Raw genomic sequence first — 25,663 nt, 5'->3', positions numbered from 1 at the left:
GCAAATTGCATTAAAGTGATTAGGGATGAACAGATTATGAATACGATGGGGTGTTAGAGACTACCCCTTACTTTAAGGAGAGCTGGGTTGTGATTTATAATTCCAGCACTGGTTATGTTGATTCACTTCCAACATTTGCTATTATATCGTGAGTTGACTTAGAAAAAGAGACTTTGAATTTGAAGCTGGCTGAATCTGTTTGTAGGCCATTGGTACAGACAGGACAGTGCAGGGGCCGGGTTGTTGGGCATCCCAGCAAAAAGGGTACTGGGTTCGATCCCCAATGTTCGCAATCTACCATCGGCCTCCTAGTGCATGAAGCCTGACCGCGACCTGCTTCTTAAGGATGTGTCGCTACATCCACTGTCAAGTCGCTTTGGATTTATTTTTTCAAATTTCTCACCAGAAGTATGAGAGAACAAATGCATCTGTATTATATTTGACCAGTTAAATGTGAGTCAGCACCTATGAAGTATAAATGCAAGAGTTGAGGCACCACATACAACAGTTAACTTCATTTTACTTACTAGAAAATAGGTTGGCATTGTCCCAAAGCTTTTATTGTTTCAAATGAACTAGAACCTTCCAGTACAGAGATGGATGAAGGCCATTTGTCGTCCGGGCCGATATCAGAGCAATGGGGATTTCTTCTATTTCTTATCTCCGACACGTAATGGTTACAGGCAAGCAATTTGCTCAATGCCTCTGCCCGCTAGCTGTGTGCCAGCGTGTCTAGCAAAAGCACTTTTTTTAACAGGTAGGCGACGGCTAAAAATACAACCGGCTAAGAATGGGCCCCCGGTGATCGAGCCGTCAAGGTTTCACCTGAAGAGAACCCTCCTGCTGAAGAACCACACCTGGATTAGATGTTGAACGTCTCAAGGCAACGGGAGGAATTATCAGAGCAACACGAGGGGAGACTTCCAGCATGAAGGATTGGGAACGTTCTCCTTAACGACCCGGAGGGAGAAGACAATTATCGGCCGTCTCGTTTGCACTCACGCCTGAATTATTAACGGTGGTCAGTACTTCGGATAATGGACAAACGGGGGTAAACAAAGTCGACAGTCGGCGGAAAACAAATTGATGGGCGGCAAAAGATATGGGTTGCTCATAAAGATTTTCATGCAAATAAATGTCTATGATGTCACTGGCCATCGCTGAATGAGCCAACACAGATTGAGCCTTGGCCGACTGGAGGAAGCCCCATGCATCTAAAGTGTTGAGAATGTTATGAAGGTGGCGTCGGTGGCGACATGTTTGAGATCTATGGGAACCATTACCTTTTATCACCAGAGGTGTGGCAAAGAGAACGAAAAGGAAATCTTTCAATATATTTAAATATAGAGTGACATGTTACATAGAGATTGAATAAGCAGCACAAAGAAATGTAATATCAAGATTAAAGGAGAAATCATACATACATTTTCACCAAGCATTGTGATAGCATCTCAAGAGCATTATAACACACATTTAGTGTGACCTACAGAAGGAAAGTGGACAGAATTCTTGGCTGGACCTCTACCGTTACAATGGATTTAATAATAAATGTTCTGTTCAAAGTCAGTTGTTTGGTAGCCGTCTCCCTCAGAACATTACCACTCTGATCCGCCAAATAAGCACTCGAGTGTAGATTTCCTGAAGAAACCGACATCAATTATTCCACAATAGTTGTTGTGAGCCCTGCCTGCCAGCACTTGTAGAAGTGAAAACACCGCCTGGTTGTAAATTCACCCTCTCTTTGTGCAGAAGAGTACTCCTCGTTGCTACGCATAGCAAACAACGCTAGCCCTCATCCTATTTTGCCCGAGGTGTATAATCCTGGCGTACGTCACCACGCTGTAAATGTATTACCATGGGGGGGGGGGGGGGAAGGAGCAAAGAAGAGAGAGATAATGATGGAAAGAAAGGAAGGGAGAGGGAGCGTCAAAGAGTAACAACGAGGTAGCGGGGAGCAGGCGGAGGAGAACAGATGCTCGAGCGCGAGGTTGGATCTCAGGATTCAGGCCTTCGGTTCGCGTTAGTGTCACGAGGAACAGACGTCCGCGCTGGTTTAGCGATGGCTCACGCAGAGCCGTTTGTTAGGTTCCGGAAATAAATCGGGGGACCAGCTCTTACACAGTGATCCACCCGAGACGTCACAAGAATCGCATCAAATACAAAAAGACAGAGGAGAAAACTTCAGAGAACACATTTCTTTGGACGTCAGCCAACATGGACAGCTGTGCAGGTGATAAGGACAGCAGATTGCCTGGGAGAACAAGGACAAATGGGTGGCAAACAATGTTTACCCGCTTCATTTAGAGGCTTGCTTGTCTGAAACAAGACAAGGTGTGACCCGGTCATTTATTCTAATTTGTTTTCCGTTGGCATTGATTCTGGTGTTTCCTCAAACACGGTACACCGCGATACAGAATCAATCATCATCATCGTGACATTTGCACAATATTGATACATAAAGCGTTGGATGTCAAAATACCATTCTGGATAGTCCAGCTGAGGTTATTACATTACGGTATGTGGCAAGTTCTGGTAAGGTTTTTGGTCTGCCATTTTAAACGGTTTTAATTTTTCAGAATTTTCTTCATCATCTGTACAAAACGTCAATGTTTTTTTCAACGCAATTAACATATCAACACCATGTTATAGTGTACATGGCATCGTGCTGGTACAACCCCAGGCTAAAAGCAGTCGCCAGCTACACCACACTAAATAATACACTGTCAACGCTGAGTTGGTACCGCTATTTGCCACAGCTTCTGCTCTCGAAGAGCATTGGATTGCAGACAATGGCTTTGTGTTTGATAACCAGAATATTGAGAGGCAATCTGCATGGCTATGAATAGCAGTGAAGGTACAATCAGCATCCCCCCCATCCCATCTGGGCTTACTGGGAACAGAGCTGGTGTGAAGGCTTTTCAAGAAAATAAGTCTTCACAGAACATGTATGCCAATAGATGGAATCAATGAGTTGGTGGGGGGAGGGGTCAATGAGTTGGTGGGGGGAGGGGTCAATGAGTTGGTGGGGGGAGGGGTCCTAGTGCTCATGGACCGTCTTCAGCAGACATCGGGGTCTCCAACCCAGAACCTTTCGGCAGTCTTGCCTCACTGTTGCAGAACCCCCAGTGACTTCACTGAACCTCTGAAATCCTACCAGAGTGACAGCACATGTCAAACCCCCGGCTCAGAGGCTCCGCATGGGGCCGTGTGTCTGAACAGCCCGCCGTTGAGTAGTGGGGGTGTGGGTTCGGGGGCTCTACGGAGGACATGCAGGGTGGCGGCCCATTCAGGGCAGGCATGTGTTATACCAGCGGGGAGTGGTCTCTGCTGAGAGGTCAACCAAAGCACCCGCACTGACCGGTGTGCGTCTCGATGGAAACTGGTATTTTCCGTGGGTGGAAAAAGCCAAGCTGGGAGGAAAGAGCCGACATGTGAGGAGCTCTTTCTAAACCTGCAGATGAAGGGCACAGGAGGGAGAGATAATACTCCAGGCACAGTCAGGTTCCAAAATGGGGATTGTAAACAGTGCTCAACTGTCAAAAAGACCATGGGATACCGAGGATAGAGGGAGAGATGTCCCGCTTGGATCAGGGATCAATGGGATCGCTCACCGACTGGGACGGTCCGTTCCTAGTTTGATTGCTCCCACAAATGTATTATTTAGTCGTTTTTCTTTTATTTATAGGTAGGATTATTATTTTGAAGGTTTTATCCGTTTTCTTGTAGAGTAAGACAGGAAGGGATGAGAGAGAGAGAGAGAGAGAGGGGAAGACATGCAGCAAAGGGCCGCGGGCGGGAATCGAACCCGGTCGCTGCGGTAAGGACTGGGCCGTAATGGTACGCCCTCTTTCTGGTGAACCAGAGGGGCACCAGAGAGGCCATTCGTTTTATTTTTTTTTTACCTAAAAACAGAAAACACACACACACACACACACACACACACACACACACACACACACACACACACACACACACACACACACACACACACACACACACACCCACACACACACACACACAGCGGCGGGCCGTACCTGTAGTTGACGGGCCAGCGCACCATCCACATGCGGTGGTAGGACAGCGAGGTGACGGAGAAGCAGGTGACCAGCGTGAGCGTGTAGAAGGTGGACACAAACACCTTGCACAGGCCCTCGTTCCACTCGTAGCTGGAGTGGCGGCGGCGCAGCGACACCACGCAGTACATGGTGACGGGGATGGCCATGTTCAGGATGTGCGTGCCCGCCAGCGTGCAGATGAGGAACTCCAGGGGCTTCCACTTCTTCTGCTTGGCGCTCACGCTCAGGATGCCCCAGGCGTTGGCCAGGATGGACACGCCCGAGCACACCAGCCAGGCCAGCGTGTTGGCCGCCATGGCCTCGTCCACGCCTCGCCGCTCATCGCCCATGGCGACGGTGGGCCGTGAGGCCGCGGGGGTCGGAGGGCGGAGGGGAGGCGGCGGCGGCGGCGGCGGTGGTGGAGGATAAGGAGGGGGTGGTGGTGGTGGTGGTGGTGGTGGTGGTGGTGGTGGTGGTGGTGGTGGTGGTGGTGGTGGCGGCGGCGGAGGAGGATGCGATGGCGGTGGTCTCGGCGGGCAGGAGGGGGTGCAGGGCGTAGGGGGAGGCAGGCATCCTCATCTGGGTGGGCGGCTGCTCTCCGGGGGTCCAGACGGGTGGAGGGCGGAGGAGCGGGGCATGGTGGTGCTGTGGCAGACGGGTGTGGTCAAGCCAGGTGATGGGGGGGGGGGGGGGCCCTCACTCTCTGCAGACACCTGAGTCGATAAAAATAGAATACAAACCGGGTTAGAGCGAGCAACGACAGCAATGCAGTCATTGATTGCACATCACTGATCACGACTTTTTAAAATAAAGACAGTGGGCTCGAAGCGAAGGCCGGTCTCATTGAGGCGAGGACAGACCGGTGAACACGCTCCTGCCAGCTGGCAGCCGTGAGGGCGGGTTTCAGGGAGAAGGTTCTGGCTACAGAACCATAGTAGTACATAGTAGTAGTATTATTAGTAGTGGTGTTCAGCAGCAGATGACAAGGGACATATTATACAGTTTGAGAGACTGACTCCATTGTTTGCCAGGAGCCGAGCCGAGCTGACTTCATATGAACAGGAGAACCTTATCTGGAAAAACTACTCCGCTCCGCTGGGAGGGAGAAGATAATGTCAGGGACGGGGGTCAACCTCGCCCTTCATGAAAGATGTCTGTGAAAAGAAGACCAGCCGTTGAGTCAGCGGAAAAATATTGCGTGTTTACCGTTCTAATTTAATTGGGCAGAGAACAGAGAGTGTCCCTGGATGCATTGGTCAGCTCATGTTATTAAAATCACGGTGAATACAGATGAAGTGGATATAGTAGACATAATGCACACACACACACACACACACACACACACACACACACACACACACACACACACACACACACACACACACACACACACACACACACACACACACACACACACACACACACACACACACCCCCCCCCCCCCCCCCTCTGGTGTGTGTGTCTAAAGTCTGAAGCACCACGGGGGGTGCCCCCCCCCCCCTACTCCCACTTCAGCCACCACAGCACCCGGCGGGAGCCCTGCCAGTGAACCAGTGAACCACGTCCCACTAGCCCAACGCCCTGCCAGCACTGGGCATGAGGGGAGGGGAGGACGACCCCAGCTGGAGGAGGAAGCCAGCTGGCCCTCACCGAGTTAAATGTTGGCTCTGACCAGAGGGATGTAAAACTAAAATTATTGCGTAACAAAACTATTTTTGGGATGCCGGCTGTTTTTATCAAATATAGTGAACAAGCATATGGCAATTAAAATAGCAAAAGCTAAAGAGATAACTTGTTTTAATGCTGTTTATATACACAACCGTTTGTCCGCTGGACTGTGTATTAGTACGCGTTTACTGACTAAAGCATATGGCACATGTATATACGAGTTAGAGGCTAATGCACTATGTTCCTCGGCGGTGTACACACACAGTCACACAGTCACACAGTCACACAGTCACACACACACACACACACACACACACACACACACACACACACACACACACACACACACACACACACACACACACACGTGAATCAAGTGTTCTCCAGGCGCTCCAGCCCCCCGCCCACCTGCAGCCCCCCCAGCTGGGCGTCTGTCTGGCCCCGCCGCACCTCCGCTGACGGAGGCTTTCAAACGCAGCCTCTGGCCTCAGCTTACCTCTCCGTCTCCTCACCGCCCACAGACCCCGGCCACACTCACTGCGCACGGTCACAAAAAACACATACAAAAACCCATGCACAGTCATGCAAAAAAACACACACACACACACACACAGAGACACACGTATATCAGTGAGTCAGACTGAAGCCGTCAGACTGAAGCCGTCAGTGCTACAGGTATATCAGTGAGACGGGCAGACTGAGGCCGTCAGTGCTACAGGTATATCAGTGAGACGGGCAGACTGAGGCCGTCAGTGCTACAGGTATATCAGTGAGACGGGCAGACTGAGGCCGTCAGTGCTACAGGTATATCAGTGAGACGGGCAGACTGAGGCCGTCAGTGCTACAGGTATATCAGTGAGACGGGCAGACTGAGGCCGTCAGTGCTACAGGTATATCAGTGAGACGGGCAGACTGAGGCCGTCAGTGCTACAGGTATATCAGTGAGACGGGCAGACTGAGGCCGTCAGTGCTACAGGTATATCAGTGAGACGGGCAGACTGAGGCCGTCAGTGCTACAGGTATATCAGTGAGATGGGCAGACTGAGGCCGTCAGTGCTACAGGTATATCAGTGAGACGGGCAGACGTCAGTGCCGTCTCTCTGGGGTCGTTGCGTTGTGGGGCTGTGTTGGCTGGATGAAGCGTAACACTGCCTCATAATAACGGCGCTCATGATGCGTGATAGGGCAGCACGATGATTTAGCTGAACATTGCGGTCGCAACCATTAAAAATGTGTGATCTCAGATCTGAAGACGATATGAAAATGGCAGATGGTCGATAATAACAGATTGGTTTGTGCCACTTCAATTCAAAACACACAATATTTTACGCACAAAAAAGTTACCAATAAAGCAGCTTATGGTTATCAGCATCGGCCAAGAAACGTTAGTTTGTCTCATCCCTATGAATAGAACCCGACACTGTTCTATTGTACGAAACCAAAACTGGGGTGCTGGTGGCGCAGGTCTAGGCTGCATCGCCATGGGCTCAGTCCCTGTGTCTCCGTCCCATAGGGTGCACTAATGTTCTGAAGCCTGAGGACGGAGGCGTGCCCTTGATTTAAGTGAACACTAAAGTGAGATGTTAACCCAATTCCCCTCCTGAAACCCGGTGCTCAGTGGAAGACCTTATCGGGCCAGCCGGCTCAACGTTTATTAATTGGTGCTAATAAAGTAGGGAAGGCTGTGAGTGGATTATCTCTCCCTCTCCCCCTTCCTCTCGCTCCCTCTATCGAACGTTTTATGCAGTTAATCAAATGCAATGGCATGTAATTTAATTGGAACTGGAATTATTCACTCGTGGTCTTTTGAGCATAACCTAATTCCGGTTATCATTACACTACAGCTATTAAAATGTCATTTATTTGACAGAAGATGCGTTTAATAAAATAAAACATGGTGTTGGAAATAAGGAGGGGGTTTTGCCTTTCAAAATAAGGAACGTCTCCAATTAAGGTCACCTATAGAAGCACTATTGAGTATCGCTGTCAGTTGAGGCTGGTATATAAATGGATTCAATAACCTACAATATGACAACACCATCTATAATCTACCTTGCAGATGTGACTGCTGCAATGCATTTTGCGAATAACAAAAAGCATGAGTGTGGCCTAGTTTGGAGCATAGACATGATTTGTTATGATGTACTCCATGTTCTCTGACATTGCGATGCCCGTCAGCCACATAAATCACCTTCTAGACAGCTCTGGCATTAGTCAACAAACAAAAACTGTTCTCCTCTCTTCACCTCATACGCATGCACGCATTTCAAATGGATGCCAGCGAAGAAAAACGTGGAGCGTGTTACGTTTGAATATTAAATGGCAGCTCTAAATATTTCAACCATGCATACCATTTCCGCAGTCATTGTGAGTCCCCAATGCCACATCAGTAATTCTGTAAACGACTTAAAGACGTCACACACTCGGGAAGATCGGTTCTCTGGTAGTCCGTCGTCAGATCGGATCACGTCAGGGCTGGTGGAGGCCAGCTGCATACCGAAACAGTCCCCTTTCACGCCCAATGTGTTGGCAATTCATCAGCACTGACTGAAAGCAGCAAGCTGAAAAATGCACTACCCTGCTTGGATGAATCATAGGGCTCACGAAGAACAATGGATGTTTTCAATTAAATACAACAAAACTGCAGTCAAACGGTACGCGGTATAGAGGTGATGTGAGGATGCGCACCAGAGACATCCTGTCCCCCTGGCTCTGCTCAACCACACCACCTTCAGAAGGCGTTCCATCATTTGTATGTCCTGGTAAAACTGAATATTAAGGGACTAAGCAAGCGGGTGAGTTGTTAGCAGAAGTAGGATTGAGTATCGCTGTCAGTGGAGGCTGGAATACAAATGAACTGTTAACAAAAATAGAGTACATTTTAATTTGTGTTGTCTTTTAAGGATACAACTGTGAAAAATGGTCAATGACTTTCCCACCTCAACACCGAAATCCTTTGCAGACACGCACTGACAAATACCTGTGAGAGATTATTACATATACCCATTAATGATCAGTGATAGTCTTTAAAATCAGTTGATTGGGTAAGTATGCTGTAAAAGTGATCAAGTGTTGCATGTTTCCCGACATTCGGCCTATCAGCTGGTTCATTTTAATCCGTCTCCCACCACCTCTTCCCTTCCAACGCGAGTCATTTTCTTCGGCATGAATAGCATTAGCATAGATTACCATCTGCTCCGTCCTATTGATTTGCTTCCCTGCAAGACCCCGGTCATCCCTGAGGAGTCTCTGGGTCCCAGCAGACTATGGACGGACTCCATGAAGGGGACAACAGCCCACCAAGGTCACACCGGTCATATCCGTGGGCCATTTAGACGTTTGGCTGCAGTGTGTTAGCTCTGTGAAGCTACGAGTCACGAGCGTAGCATACCATCTAAAACTAGATTGTCAAAATACATGATCCAATTTGTTCATTACATACCATCAAGTCATTCGGTGGTTTGCCTTTATCCAAAGTGACTCAGATTGAAACGTGATGCAGTTCATTAAGGTGTAGATCACGTTTGGCTTCTAGCTTGGAGATCATGGGGTTCAAAACCAGGAGCTTTTGGCTGCGGCTCGCGCATTTATATAGCTGTAGCGATGGACATATTGGTATGCATTAGCAGATTTGCTGGTTCTCAAAAAGGACTGTTGTAGTATTTGTGGTAAAAGAGGCTTCATGGAAACCCTCAGTCAGGGAGACAATGAATGACACTACAGTCCATGGTCAAACAAATCAGCGGTAGACCCTGACCGGGCCTCCCTGGTCCGGTACACCAGTGGAACCAGCACGCTCACTTCATCCTTTCCCACTCCGTCTCTCTTAATACGTTCACGAGCGACAAGAGAAGAACCACTGTTCCAGACTGGCAGACGCCCAGGGGCACACTGTGAGAGAAGGGACACCCAGCCAGTTCACTCACAGCCAGCAGCGACCTTGACTCCAGTGGGAGGAAGACGAGGGGAGCTCGTACCCAGGCAGACATACCCAGGCTAAATACCACATGGGCCCGGAGCGAGACGGAGATAGTCGAAGATAAAGAAGCAATATCAGTTAACTTACAATCAGGGTTTCTTTCTCTCCTCTTCCTTGGTTTGATTGCTTTTTAACAACCTTGTGCATTTCGACACAACACTTCACTTAATAGCAGAGCCACGAAGTGGTGATTAAACTGAACCGTTATCCGATTTTAAGAGTGTCCTCTTCTCCAAATGCCTTGCTGGTCGTTTACTGATTTGAATACTACGATACCCTCCTCTTCCCCATCAAGGTGCTGCTCAAAGCATCGTGCCAAGAGGTTGAACAGTATGGTGATTTAATGACTCCATTATATAATGCTGATGTAAACTAAAATAATGTAATGTTAAGCAATGGGGAAGGTTATGTAATCTACAAGCAAAAAGTAAATGCCTCCCAAATCCTTCTGGGCAACCCCAGAAACCCACCTTTCTGAACGATAGTCATAAAAACATGCCAATTATTATTATACCATGTACGGTTATAGGCAACGACAAAGGAACTATGATCCTTTTTAAGTTTATGCTTAGAAATGTGGATATCGGTGCTTCCCTTCAAGCTATTCTTAGCACGTCTGGTGCTGCATATTTTACAGCTCTGCATATTTTAGGACTGACTTTGTGACATTCAGAGATCCCCAGCTGGCCAACCTCTGACTGAGAGAAATTTCAATATGAAAATGCCCCAACGCATCAATCTGTCAATCCCATGCACACGTCTGCTAAGAGCTCCAATGTTCTTTGACATTCGGTCATCTCTTTTTGTGGAAGCGCATTCGAGTGGATATCAGCCCATACATTTTTAACTATTCAAACTATAACATTTAATCCTGCAATATGTTAAATCTGGTGTGTGTCTGGAACCTTTATGTTATGATCTGACGATCTTGGCCAGGAGAACATGGAGGATATTGTAATCTCAACGGGACTTTCCTGGTTTTATTCAAGGTAAACCCAGTCCAATTAAAATTGAAGAGACACTGGGTGGACATAATTGTACAGCGGAAGCAGAGTAGCGTGTAGGTTTACCTACGGGGGGGTTTGGCCCTCTTGTTAGAAGGCTTGGGTACGTCGGATTACAAGCAGACCAGTCCTTTCCCTGTGGAGGACTGATGTGTTCCCAGTATTTCCAGTCTGTTCCCAGTTCAAAGCTATGATTCGGCTGAAAACTTCTATGGCGATCTCGTTGACTAAATAAATCGTGATATAGCATGATTTCTGGCGATATGATAAATAAATAGTCCACATTGTAAAGCATGTTTCCTAATTTCTTGAAGAACTTGAGTGCAAATGAACCTTACAGTTTCAAGTGGAACCATAGAGAAAACGTCTATAAATATAGACCTTGCCTACAATATGAGAATATGAAATATCAAAAGGTAAAAATTAAACACTAAAATATAGCTGCAGCTCTGGCCTTGGCAATATGGACTAAATCTAATATATGTTGACCAAAAGCCTCCATGTTGATATTGTGACAATCTTTATGAATGACTATTTGTGCCTTCACCAATTATTAACACAATGCGGTCTTTGATAAATAATCAAAACAACAGTAATCTTGGTATAATGACTAAATTGGTAAAGGCATATAATCAAACAGCAAGAATAGGCCGGTTAGTAGGGGTGTAACGGTACACAAAAGTCACGGTTCGGTACGTACCTTGGTTTTTAAGTCACGGTACGGTACGATACGGTACGGTTAATAGTTAAGGGGAATAAAAAAAAATAAAAAAAAGCAGCAATGAAAACACCAATAAACTTTGTTATGGCATTTGCATTTCTGAATTCCCAGTGAGCTGGGTTCGTACAGCTCGCTTTTTTTTTTCACAGCAACGGTGATAGTAACACCTGGATGGCGCCTTTTCAAATGCGTGTGCATGTTAAAGTGCTGTAAGTAGACACAGGGAGCCCTATCCATAGCCGGACAGCCTGTCGGAGACCCTCTCCGTAGCTTACGTGCACATCCAATATTTTTAACTATGCGTCGAAACCATGGACCTATTGGTCGACGCAACGGAGACGGCAAGGGCTGTGATTGGTCCTCTAACAAAATCATTTCCTGAATCACTTCTTCGGTTTGACTTTGTACCTTAATTACTTTGTACATTGTTTACTTTGCACCAGGACCAATAAAACACCAAATAAGATTTGAAAAGCTTTGGAAGTGTATTTACAACACTGCTTAAATGGTTTGTAACATACATACTGTATAAGATAGATCGGGCGGCCAATTGCATTGCGTATCCGACATCCCGACGGAGAGCTGCTGAAGGGATTACGGAGTCGGAGTAGCATACTTTGGCTAAACGGACCGGGTGGAACTCCGACTTCAAGTTTTAAATTCCGTGTTGCAAAACAAGCCTTTACATTCACCATATTAACGCTATGTACGCCACATTTACGAACCGCGGTACACCTCTGTAACCGCACCGAAGTGCCTGTACCGTGACGGTTCGGTACAAATACGTGTACCGTTACACCCCTACCGGTTAGTTCAGAAAGTTACATTTTCTGTAATGCAGCGTATGTCATATCGCGATAGTATGATATCAAAATCGAAGACGATAACTAGTCTCATGTCATCACATATTATGACATCCAAAATTAACGACGATATCTAGTCTCAAATCACAGCGTCTATATGAAAGACATCGATCAACTCGTTGGCACCTCGTTAGCAAAACGATAACCTGAACCAACCAAATGGCACCATTTAATTGTATAGTCATTGAAGGTATAAAGACTGTACTAACTACTATTTGTTTCACGGACACATACATGCAGCAAAGCAAGACTGGGCAATATGGGAAATTTTATTATTATGGAAATCTATCCCATCTAATATTCTAAGCCATCTGTGTTTCAATACATTGAAGTATCTGGAAACATAAGGCTATATCCCTTTCAAACCTCAAACCTAATTTGCTGAAGGTCTGGTAGCTTGCACTCGTGAATGTTAACGTATGTATTCTCCAAACACACAGGATGACCACATCTACAAACGACGTTGGACCAAACTGTGTTCGAAAGAGGAACACATTCCTCTCAGCCCTGATGCCACCACCACCACCACCACCACCACCACCACCACCAGTGTTATGAGCGGTGATGAGCGAGCAGAGCGACGTGCTGCTGACCTACATATCCCTCGGTTGATGTGGAGAGAAGCGCCGCAGGTTGGCGGAGGTGGCGGAGGACAGCCCTGACGGGCTCCACCATGACGGTTCAGAACAAGAGGCAGCCACCCCAAAGCTTCAGACCCGTCATGGTGGAGTGTGAAGCCCGCAAGCTGCTCCTCTGGCTATCCTCGAAGGGCTGGTTCTGAACCGAGAGAAAACCGAAGAACACTGTCCAATGGAAAACAGAACCGTCCCCCTCCAGCCCCCGGCTTGTACACCACCAGACAATGGTGACGGAAACAACAACAGGCCGCAGCCCCCTGCAGGGAATCCTATTGTCAGAAAACACTGGAGGTTTCTCAGGAGACAGCTCCCGACCCCCTGTGATTAGAGTTCTGCGTCTAGAAATAGCACACAAAGCCCCTTGCTGGAGCAATGGTGATTACGAAGGCACCAAAGGAGCAGTGTGTACGCCTCGCCAATGCTCCGTTTACCATTCAAAAAGTCCCATTCTAAGAAACACAATCATCTAAGCATTTTTTGGGCTTCTCGCAAGCCATTTCCTTCCTTTGAGAGGAATTCCACTCTCTGAAGACAGACAGATTATACAGATTAACAGCCGTACAGGTAGTAATAAACAAAAACATGTTCCAAGAGTTTATCAATCCACCTTGTGTGTGTCGGTCTAGGTATATTTTATTTTTTAGGTGCGGGCTGTGAAACGCTGCATAATAGACACAGATTCTCATTTATCTGAAATCCCTTTAAGGCTGGGGCTGGGGGACAGCTGTGAGGCACACGGGGCCCATGGGAATGCTAATTTGTCTTGCAAACATTCTCGAAATCTAATCTAACCAGACATCTTACAGCAACAAGGTCATTCGCTTTGGATCACTTCTACATTTCGACCCCAATCGGCCCATGCATCGAAAAGCACAAACTTCATCATGGCCTGTATTTTGTGTTTTCTTTGGAATACATGTGGTCTTCGCATCATTTTACTAGCTATATGCACAGAGCTCTGAATGACGATTCCTGCTGCTTTATTGCTAATACCCGATACCTAGTGGCGCACACATTCAGGTCTTTGACCTTAATGAAGACAGTCTTTTTCTGCTGGGAAAAAGTCAGCGATCCACGTGGGAAAGCTAGCTCTCTCTGAAGCACGCTGATGGAACGGCCCAGCCGCCAAACCTATTTGCAGGCAAACTGCCTCATGCCGGTCCAGTGATTCCTCCCGTCTTTTGAAGGTACTTCTCCTGCCCACGAGGGATGGGCCGGGCCCCTGGAGCCCACAGGCGTATCAATCATAGCGATCTCCGGCAGCAGAGCTCATTATCCCTAAGTCAACGACGGACTCCCAAGGAAAGAGGCCTGTGCCTGACAAACGGCCTAGGAGCCGTGCTGCTGTAAGACATTTCTCCCAGATACCTTGTGAGACCGCAAGTCATTTAAGCTGCTTTGGATCCTGACATCTGAGAGAAATTTCCATTGTGCAGTCGTTTGAACGCACCATTAGTTGACTCAAAAATGTGGCTCTAAGATCCTGTTCCCAGATTATTGTACCCGCCTACGGGATTCACAGGCACACATTTGAATAAGAGCTCACATTAAAAGTGATGAATAATCAGTAATTGATCAGCCAAGGGGTGATTGGAATACAAATATCTGAGTATGCCTTGTTGGAAACATTGTTTTCAAGCAACACTGTGTCTATAATTGTAGATTTTACAAGAAGAAGGATAATAGCTAACCTATCCAACATGAAAGCAATTACATTTTGATTTGACCTTGGCTAGTGTCGTTTCTATTTCACGAGAACATGTACATAAGGCACAATTAGGTCAATAGAGTAACAAAGAAAGCGTCATGAAATTTGTAATGTGGTGGTCATTAGCCTTCTTTAGATAAATACTTAGTTGTTGGAAAGGAAAGTGTGTGACAATTACTGTAACAAGTTACTTTCTGTTATTTTGACATGTTCCCCCACAGTGGGTAAGGCTGAATGCAGTGTTTTCAGATCAGCATTACACACAACAGCTTTCTATATACATATATAATTTTATTGTTCAGGCCCAGTACAGCCCTTTCCAGTTAATAGTTAGGTCTATTTGTGACCCGCAACAGGACACCAAATACTGGTGCAAATGGAACGATGGGGAAACCATGAGGAGTTATTTTATGCAGTAAGCAGCCATAAAGAGTATTAAAGTGATCATGTAAATAAGGGGTTGAAAACACAAGGTTGTGGTATCAACAGAAATTTACCATGACCCTGAAGTAAATTATCTACAGAACTACATATTTTGGAGTCAGTTAACCCTTTACCATCTCTACCACATCACGCATAAGAAAACACACTTAATTAAGTCCTGTCAAATGCAAGTCAACAAAAATTGGATGCCCATGCCAGACTTACAAATGGTCGATTTATAAAGTTTCCGATTCACATTTCATCTGTACTTCACATTAGCATATGCCCTGGACTTTTCATCCGAAAAGGTTTGTATTGCTAATACAGAGATAACATTGTGCAGGATAATACCAATGTAGTACAAGTGGAGGTTATCTTGGGGTGACGTGGGTCAGCCAAGATCTGCTCAGAGGCAACAATCAGCTGAGCAGAATATTCCAAGTTACGCAGTTATTATTCCTATGGGCTGGGGCCAAGACGGCATATGGAAACACTGGGGTCCTCCAAATGGTACAGAGCTGGAGATCAGTGTCCAACTACAGTTTTAGGATATAAACACACCAAGCACACGGGAACGGATGAAAACTAAAGATTGATTATATATACGATGGACAAAATACTTTAATGGACAATTGGAAAGTTACAATAAAGTAATATTTACACACAATGAAAACCACAAAAGAAAATAAACTGTCTTAAACTTGCTTTACCTGTTCGAAAAGGGGTGAGAAGAAGAAAACTTATTTAATCTCACCCCTTCTCCCTAATTTATTTATCTATAATTAGTATTAGCTTCCTTATTAATGATATAATAATCATCAAAAAATAATTATATATATTAGTTTACAATATGATACAATTCATTACCACTTGTGTAGTTATCTAATAATATTGTCAAGTTATCTTTTAATAATATCTAATTAAAAATTCAATTATATACTGTCAAATATATAGAATATAGGTATAGATCTCGAGGAGTCCGCAAACGGCAACAATCCCTCTCCTCCATGCTGTTGTTCAGTCTGACAGCTCATTGGTCAATGGGCAGCAGCTCATTTGCATTAAAGCTACAGACACCAGAAACAGTGCATTTTGAAGGGACTGAAACAGAGGGGAATAGCGATAGGCGAGATTATTTTTCCTAGATGCTATTTCCAGCAAAAAGCTTAAAAAACATGTTTTCTGGAACTCAAATACTATGTTTACTTGTCGGGAAAACACCATAATATGTCTCCTTTAAAGATGCCTTGATTAACTTGACTAGTTAGCGATCCCTTTGGTGGCAGCATGAAATTCACTCAATCAATTTCCAATTAGCCATAGCATACGTGTTGAAGCTTGACAGGAACTTGTTAAATTCCTTTTACAAAGCTTTTTGGCCAAACTAATGATCCTTTGATACTTACCGCGTCTGATACTCATTTTGGTTTTCTTAGATAATTATGTAGCCTGAACAACTTTCTGAACAAATAGCCGCTATCTGTAGCCTATTATGGCGTTATTTAGACCAAAATATAAATGGTCCAATTTCTCCCAGATACCTTGTGAGACCGCAAGTCATTTAAGCTGATTTGGATCCTGACATCTGAGAGAAATTTCCATTGTGCAGTCGTTTGAACGCACCATTAGTTGACTAGATAAGTTAAAGTGCAACAAAACAAAACGACCTTTAAGAACAATTGTGATGTTTTAATGGCTTGGTGTCCAAGCACAAATAAGGTAATTAAAAGATGTACAGACCCACGCAAGTCAGATCATTGGGTAAAAGGCCTGCTGAACAGGTGACTAAACAGAGAAAATAAAAAGGACACTCACTAACCTGTTATCACCTATTCAAGCACTATATTGCTGCCAAAACGTACAAGGATGTATCCGATTATTCCAAACTGAAACAACTTTTCACATAATGAAATCCCCATGCTGGGTACATCATGGTGGTATTTTACGTTTTTTTTTCGGTGGAAATCAACTCAAGATCTTGAAAGAAGGACAAAATCGTAGCTTGGCTTAAAGAAGCTGTTATTTACTATTTTTTGCTCCGTGCCTCACGATGTATATGACTAGCCTACTTCATCACGAGTGATACAGCGGTGATGGCTGATAAACAGCTGGAGGGAGGCTCTCTCCCCGGCATTATTCATGCTGCAGAAACACAGTTATAGCCTACGCTCTTTCAGCGTCGAACGAGCTTTCCCTTACTCTTTTAATCACGCAGATTTCTGCCATCGTTTCCCTCATTCTACGATTTCGTCTACTTCGGCAACATGTGAATCGGCTTACAAAAAGCCGATGTTTTGCCCGATTGTACGTTTGCATTTCAAAAGAAGACGGAACCATCGTCTTTTGAAATAGCGCTTTACACAAAACAAGTGTTCATCAAGATGCGCCTGGTGCTTGCCACCTGTATGGGTGTGTGTGTGTGTGTGTGTGTATGTGGGTGGGGGGGGGGGGGGGGGGGGGGAGATGACTACCATGTCTCAGATATCACCATCACCCCCCACATCCTCATCCAACGAACGTGTCCTAACGTTACCTCTCCAGGAGACGGATAGGGTCCTAATCTCTCCTTTTCCCCCTGATGATGTCTTTCGGTGAGTCACATCTGGCTGTAGTCCGCAAAGAAAAGTCCTCGCAAGCCCGAACCGCACGGGGTTCCAGGAGCAACTTAACGGAGTGAGCAGGACGATGATCCACCTCAAAGTATTAAGTAACACTATTTCGCCACAGCTGTACTCCCAATGTACCTTTTGTCTTTGTCTCGGTGGTAACAAAAGAAGAAGATGAAAACACGTTATGGACTTGTTGTGCAAAAAAAATTAACACGTTCTTATCCACCTCGCAGTACCGACCATCCACGACGCCACGCTTCCACAAACGACATGGATGAATGTTAGTTCATAGCAATGTCTTCCTGTCAGGCGCTAGGATTGGAGGAGGCATGGCTATCGCGCGTGCACGCACCCTCTGTTTCCAGGCTCGCGCTCCGCGAGTACGACGTCGTTCACACGGCCCACACTCCGCGTGGCAGTAGGACCAGACGGCAGCATCGTAGAGAAATGCACAAAATTCTACGGAACAAGGTCGAAGAGGAAGCGAAATATTTTCTCTAATTTATGCAAAACTGCACGGTGTGAACTCACCATATGGGGGGAAAACAACAGTGTCGGGGTGAACTAACAATATGTTAAAACCCCACGTCGTGCTGATCTCGCACCCAGATGCTATTCGCTCAAATAGAACAACTATTTGAGAGTTTTCAACATTTTTGTTTTTGTTTTGATCAAATCAATTATTCTTTCTCTCTTATTATGAATTGCACAAGCACATGTCCCTTTGATTCTCGCTGTGGTTCGCGCGCGGGCCTGCCTTTCATTGACATTATTCGACAGGTTACGTGTCTTCCCCCCTCAGTGACTCTAGAAGAAGGGCTATCTTCCTTTGGGCCTAACGTTGTACGGAGTAAGACAACTAATAAGCCCAGAGAGAGCGTGTGTGTGTTCGCGCGTGGCCGTCTGTGTGTGTGAGCGAGAGCGAGGGAGAGAGAGATAAAAAGAGGTTGGGGGTTGTGTTTTAAATATAGCTGCTCATTAGGGAGATGCGGTTTAGCCAGGTTCTCATGACTATTTGATCAATGTCTTACTTTAACCTCTTATTAGGCAGCAAGGATTAAGCCGGTAAAAATTAACTCAACGGGTAGACCGTAGACGCTAAACAGCGGCCTTGGCGCGAGGAAAAAACCTGCATGCAGGCACACACACACACACACACATGAAGGCACACACACACACACATGCGCACATGCATCCACACACACAAACACACACACACACACAAAACACCATCCCATTGTAATCTATCCGACGCACCCAACCTCTTCAAATCTGCATCAGCGAAAATGCGATAATGTTTCTCCAGGTGATCAATTAAGGCATCCAGGCTGTTTTTCGTTAATGCTTACTGTAATTAACATGAACAATGTGTACCATGCGGAGATGACTGTTCATTATTCCTAGGTGCATCTCATGAATCATCCACATCAAGGACAGACATGTTGGGGCTGGCGGAGTCACACAGCCAACAACCATCTCTCTCTCGCTCTCTGCACTCTGGTCTCTCTCTCTCTCTGTCTCTCTGTCTCTCTCTCCATCTCTCTCTCTCTCTCTCTCTCTCTCTCTCTCTCTCTCTCTCTCTCTCTCTCTCTCTCTCCTCTCTCTCTCTCTCTCTCTCTCCCTCTTTCCCTCTCCATCCCTCTCTCTCTCCCCTCTCCATCCCTCTTTCCTTCCTCTCCATCCCTGTCCTTCACCCCCCCCCCCCCTCTCTCTCTCTCTCTCTCTCTCTCTCTCTCTCTCTCTCTCTCTCTCTCTCTCTCTCCTCTCCTCTCCTCCCCCTCTCCCCCCCCCCCCTCTCCCCCCCCCCCCCCTCTCCTCTCTCTCTCTCTCTCTCTTCTCTCTTCTCTCTCTCATCTCTCTCTCGTCTCTCTCGTCTCTCTCTCTCTCTCTCTCTCTCTCAGCTGACCTGGGAGTAAAGGGAAACAGAAGGCCAACCCGCCCACTGGCTCCACCAGCACCAGCGGCTCAGGGATGGCCCCTCTCTGGATGTCTGCACCACCCATGCACTCAGGAGCAAGCCCCTGCCGACTCACACCAACACCTGGCCCGGGCCATGCTTGACGCTGCCGTCACCACTTCATATATGCTGTCTTGCACCTAAGTGCCTGTCCTCGTCAGCTGCCGAAGTCGAAAGAATCACGCAACCGTACACACACACACACATACATCAGCACACGTATTCAGACACAAACATATACACATACTGCATATGCATGTGCACACACATGCTCAGATTCTCCTACAAATTAAAAATACTACAAAAGGCTTGCACCTGTGTATAACTGACATCATCAGCTGCCCAGGTGTAAAAGAAACACGACAATTAAACACATACCCCCGCTCATATACACACTCACAAAATACTAGCTTCTAACCTGTGTCCCAGTGCACCCTGGGTACTGAAGTGTACTAAGCGGACTGTTCCAGCTCTCTGACCTCCTCTGGAGGAGGGCAGTGAACACAGAGGCTGACCCTGTTACCCTACTTCCTTCCCTGCAGGGGACGCTCACTTGGCCTACCTCCTAGCTCGCAGGGTTGCTCACAAAAGTTTAACTCTCTCTCTCTCGCTCTCTGTTTCTCTGTGTCTCTCTCTCTCTCTCTCTCTGTTTCTCTGAGCGTTTTTTCACTGCCACATATGCCTGCCGTCTTAGTCGACTTTTTCCCTTTTTTGCTCCTTGACGAAGAGGGAATATACCCCCTTGGTTTTACACAGGCAAAACAGTGAAATTGTTCCATCTGCCAAGCAGCGACCGTGCCTGCTCGGCACTGTAAAAATGTCTTCTCACTCCATCTCTGTTTCTTTCTCTGACTGTCTGGCTCTTTCATTTCCCTTAACTTTTGACACTGGGATGAGATGTTCAGAGGTGTTTTAAGGCCACGGGTTGGGCCGTATTTCGGTTTGATTTGTTTTTTTTGGCGGTGCATCCTGAGGTTTTTTTTATACGGTATAGCAATAACGATGGTTCATGGTTTGATTTGGACCATTCCTCGCCCTTCAAGAGATTCCACTCGGTATCCTATATCCTAGCTACCCATCTCTTAGTAGTTTAATGTTGGATTGTAAGCCTTGATTGTTCTGGGATGAAATTGACTAAAGTGAATGTCAGTAACACGGGTGGTATTGAAGACGAGTGTGATGTACGTAATTCAATGTCCTCCATTAACCAAACGTAAACACTGCATGACATAAGGAGTCACACTTTGCTGTGCCAATGTTAAACACGTACAAGATCAACATTTCCATTTTTGGACATTCATAAATTATCGAAACAAAAATATTTTTGGTTCACATAGATATGGTATCAAGTATCATACACACACACACACACACACACACACACCACACACACACACACACACACACACACACCCCCACACACACACACAAAACACTCAGCATCATTTCCCCCCTTGCATGACAACCGAGCTCCTCCTGTCAAAAATAAAAAATGAATAAGAGACATGATGGATGAGGGGGTGGGTTGCAGTGAGGCCGGGGGCGACACCAGGCGTGTCCGCCGGCCCAGCCCCCTATCTGACCTCGTCCGTTAGCCCTCCTGCACACCCCGGTAATGACTTCACCCCCCACCATGCAATGACACCATCATTCATCTCCTAAACCATCCTGGTCCTTTCAGCCCTGCTGGGCACCAGCGGTGAGGAGAGCGACACTGGATCTGTGGAGGGGATGGTGAGTGATGTGTGTGTAAGGGTTTTAAGTGTTTTCTACCTTGACTTCTACATCAGAAGATCTGGCGCTTTAAAAATAGTACTTGGCAATGTGTAGCATCTTAGCTATCTTTGTTGTATGTGTAAGGGTGAATGGGTTAATCTAGCGATTGTAAATGCTTAGCCCTTGTTTCTATGAGCATCCCCTACCGTATCCGACAGAGAACTTGTTTTTCTTTCTTCTGACAAATGTACTTGTAAGTTGCGTTGGATAAAAAACATCTGCTAAATGCGCCTGAACGTAAATGTAAATGTAGAAGATGACATTGTTTTAGAAAGAACATTGTTTAGAGGTGTATTTGTGAATCACGGACTCCCAGCACTGTCAATCAGTTCCTTCTTTGTCATGTTTTACCTTCGGTGCCAGTTGCAGAACTGATTAAGTCAGAGTCCAACAGCTTTAAGCCCCAGACGATCCTGCATAGGTCCTGCTGTGATGAACTTCTGTTGGTATCGTAGTGCACTGTCTGGTCCATCCATCAAGTAGACTGTAACATTATGAGTTAGGGTTCAATACCAGTGGGAGGTTCTGACAAAGGGGAAATCACATTTCTATCTTGACAGTAAGAAACAAAAATACACTTCCTTTCCATGATGTCATCTCCTGTTCCACTCGTAAAAAAAAGTATTTCATTCTACATGAGTAACCATGGTTACCGGTTTTGCATTTCCTTCTCTGTGAGCTGCAAAAACGCGACCAGAGACATCGCAGAGAAGCATCGCTGTGACCAGGAAGAGGGAGAGACAGAGACAGAAGAGAGAGACAAGAGAGAGAGAGGCTGAGAGACAGAGAGATATAGACAGAGAGAGAGACAGAAAGACAGAGAGAGAGAGAGAGAGAGAAAGAGAGGGTCCTTTCTATAATAATAAGCTGTATCAGAGAAGGATCCTATCTCCTCATGTTGCAATCTTTCTTCCTCCTCAGCCATCAGCAATCTCCTCTCCTCCTCTCCTCCATCCAGCAGATGCCTGAACTTCGCTGTGGATAAAATAGAACCCCCATCCTCCTTCTCATGCACACACCACACACACAACACACACACACACACACACACACACACACACACACACACACACACACACACACACACACACACACACACACACACACACACACACACACACACAGCAGAACAGTAACCTTAAGGATGAACAGTGATGAGTATTACAGGTCAAGTCATTGAAAGATGCTGATTTATTCGAGATAGACTAGAGACATTGTGGTGGAAGTCCAAAGTCTACCTTCTAGGATTCAACCATTTACCGAGCCAGTAAGATTTACATAATATCCTATACATTATACATGATATTTTATACATCCACGTCTGGATAAAGCATGAATAAATAAAAAATAATGGACTGCACATTTTCAGGGGGGCTGAGATTAGAGACAGTAGGGTTTCATCCCCACTAGATAGGGACACAAACGACCCTGCCTGTAGGTAGTATTGAGCCAAACCCTACCAACCAGCTCTCTCCAAATCACTGCACGTCTCTGAACAATGAAAACTGTGTAATTATGGCTGATCGATCCACAAACACCCAAAGAGTACAAACGGAGGACAGAGACAGAGAGTGTACTTTAGGAGTACAGCGAAGCGCTGGGATAACAAAGGGACGGGGGAAATATTCTCAGGTGTCCGTTACCAGGCCTCAGACGGCCGCCAGTGGAAGGAGCCCGCCGCGAACTGTCAAAACGGCTAAGTCGCTATCGGCTTTCAGCGGTGACCCCGGTGTTCTGGTTACACCTGGAGCCCGTCTCAACGGGTCTCCAGACCAGACAACCACCCTCTCTCCACGGCTTCTTCCCTTTAGAAACACCGGCACACGGATATTCACTGGTCACCCCTACTGGCTCATCCCCACATATTATTCACAGACTTTGTGGTGAGCGGGATTAACTTTTGAACCGATAGTATTCTGTGAGTGTGTGAGGTGGACGGCTGGTATCAGACTGAGACAGACTGATTGGACTCTGGGACTTGGTAAGGCCGCTCTCCGGCTCCACATTGAGCACATTGCACGGGTTACACCAGCCATCAGCCAACACTCGGGGAGAGACCTCCTACATGGCAACATGCAGCACCAGCTCATGTCTTAACCTGACAATGAACCGTTTTCCATAACCACCACCACCCTGCCTGAAGGAGCCTAGTTAAAACAGACACTGCGGTGGAGTCAGGCAGACACCTAGGTGGCGTGTAGCTACAAATATACCCTGTTTCCCCTTCCCATTATTATGAGGCCTGAAACTGGCTGGTTGACACGATCCAATCATATCACTGGTGATCGAATCACATTCTCCTATTGTTTTCGTCTGCACCAATTCTGTTTTCCTGGGAAGTATGTGCTGTAATGAAGGAATATAAAAATGTGCTCTAAAAGACGTTTTCAGTCATTGTCTATGAACAAAAAAATATGAAGAGAAGCTAAAAGACTTAGCCAATGCTTACGCTAACCAGCAGCACTTATGCTAACTCCCCTTATTTTAAGTATTTTTGTGTTTGTTCACTCACTGGGCTGAAATTGCTAAAAAAATCAACCTGCAAAAAATGTAATTGAATATATTTGACGTTCATTCATGCAAGATAACGAATCCATGTACAATTACTTAAGACTGGGGATGCCTAGTATTCAGAAGACGACGAAAAGAGAGAGAAAAACGGCAATGGTGTCAGAGGGCGAGTGACAGCCAGTGGGGGGGAGCAGAGGAGGAGGTGGTGGGGGAGGGAGCAGGAGAGAGAGAGAGAGAGAGGGAGATGAGTTGAGTCACAGTAACCCCCCCCACCCGCGCCCCATACAGCCCTCGGTGAAAGACACCGTGCAGAATCAGAGAGGGAACCGGCGTGCAGGTTTGTGCCGAGGCATGCTCAGGACTATGACATCATCCTTGCCATCTTCACCCATCATCATCATCATCACCATCCTCATCATCATACCAGGAAAGACGACAGAAATACAGACTGGAATTTCAAGCTGTTTTTATGCCTCACATGTCTTTCGTCATCATACAAATAAACGTTAGAAGTAGTTGTTGTTTCTCATTTATTTCCCAGTCCGACCATCCCCTTGACCGGAATCATCCACAGTCTTCATACTTTAAAAGTTACAAAATTAAATTACATATTTATTTTTTTATTCCCGTTACATAAATATATGTTGCTAGACACTTTGGTATGCAGCCTTCAAGAAAAAGCAGTGGAATGATCAAAAAGCTACATCAAGGTTTAAATAAAGCTTTAAACCTTTAAAAGCATTGCTTTTTTTTTTCTTTCTTCAGATGTGCGTGCGTTGGCCCCCTGGGGGCCCCCGCCGACAGTGTCACGCCGTGACTTGGCTGTCGGCGGTTCTCCTGGCCTTGTTCTCGAGGTAGCGCTCCTTCCCCTCGTCAAACTCCTCTGCTCCTCCTCTCCTTCCACCTGAGGGAACACAGGGAACGGCCACAGCTTTAGAACGACAACACTCAATCCTATGCACTGTCTATTCAATCAATCCAATCTCTATTTGCACAGAGTGTGTTCCGGGGAAGGCAGAGTAAAAAGTAATGCATTGAATAAATAAGAAATGGGAATCGCAAACACACACACACACACACACACACACACACACACACACACACACACACACACACACACACACACACACACACACAACCCCACTCTCTCGCTCTCTCACACACACACGCACACACACACAAAGAGACATGTTGTGCATTACATTACAGATACATGTCGGTGGGCTTTAATCAACAAGGGGTTGCCATGGCGAGCCCCTCCCCTCCTCCCCTGTGTGCGGAGTGACCAGCAGGCAGAGGGGGGGGAGAGGAGACCTCCCAGCCTCTTCACCCCAGATCCATCATGTCAGCCAGCAGCTGGGGAGTGATGGGCTTCAGTTATGTCTGCATTACAGGTGGATGGAGAGGGGGGCTGGCGGGAACACACACACACACACACACACACCGCACATGCAAACAAATGAATGCATGCGCACACACACAGGCACGCACGCACGTACACATGCACACACACACACACACACACACACACACACACACACACACACACACACACACACACACACACACACACACACACACACACAACACACACACACACACACAACAAACAACAGCGCATGCACACCGCGCGCTCTCTCTCTGGTTGGTACTGCAACCACGTGGGTGGATTCACTTTGTGGCCCATACAGTTTAATTAAGAGGTTGCCTAGCAACCTTGCATCCAAGTCTCTGACTTTCTTAGTCTTTG

General features: G+C 46.3%; 1 protein-coding gene across 1 annotated transcript in view; it reads right to left on the bottom strand.

The window, feature by feature from the left end:
• The window catches only part of LOC132457260 (probable G-protein coupled receptor 153), a 29,716-nt gene extending 11,624 nt beyond the window's left edge, over nucleotides 1-18,092 (bottom strand). The window contains 2 exon segments of the mRNA XM_060051467.1: nucleotides 4,035-4,768; nucleotides 17,594-18,092. Coding sequence (XP_059907450.1) covers nucleotides 4,035-4,405 — 371 coding nt within the window. The 5' untranslated portion in view covers nucleotides 4,406-4,768; nucleotides 17,594-18,092.
• Between the last annotated feature and the right edge of the window lie 7,571 nt (nucleotides 18,093-25,663).

This window comes from Gadus macrocephalus, chromosome 1, assembly GCF_031168955.1.
Source record: "Gadus macrocephalus chromosome 1, ASM3116895v1".
Taxonomy (NCBI): Eukaryota; Metazoa; Chordata; class Actinopteri; order Gadiformes; family Gadidae; genus Gadus; species Gadus macrocephalus.
The sequence above is the reverse complement of the archived record's forward strand: the minus strand, read 5'-3'. Positions and strand labels throughout refer to the sequence as shown.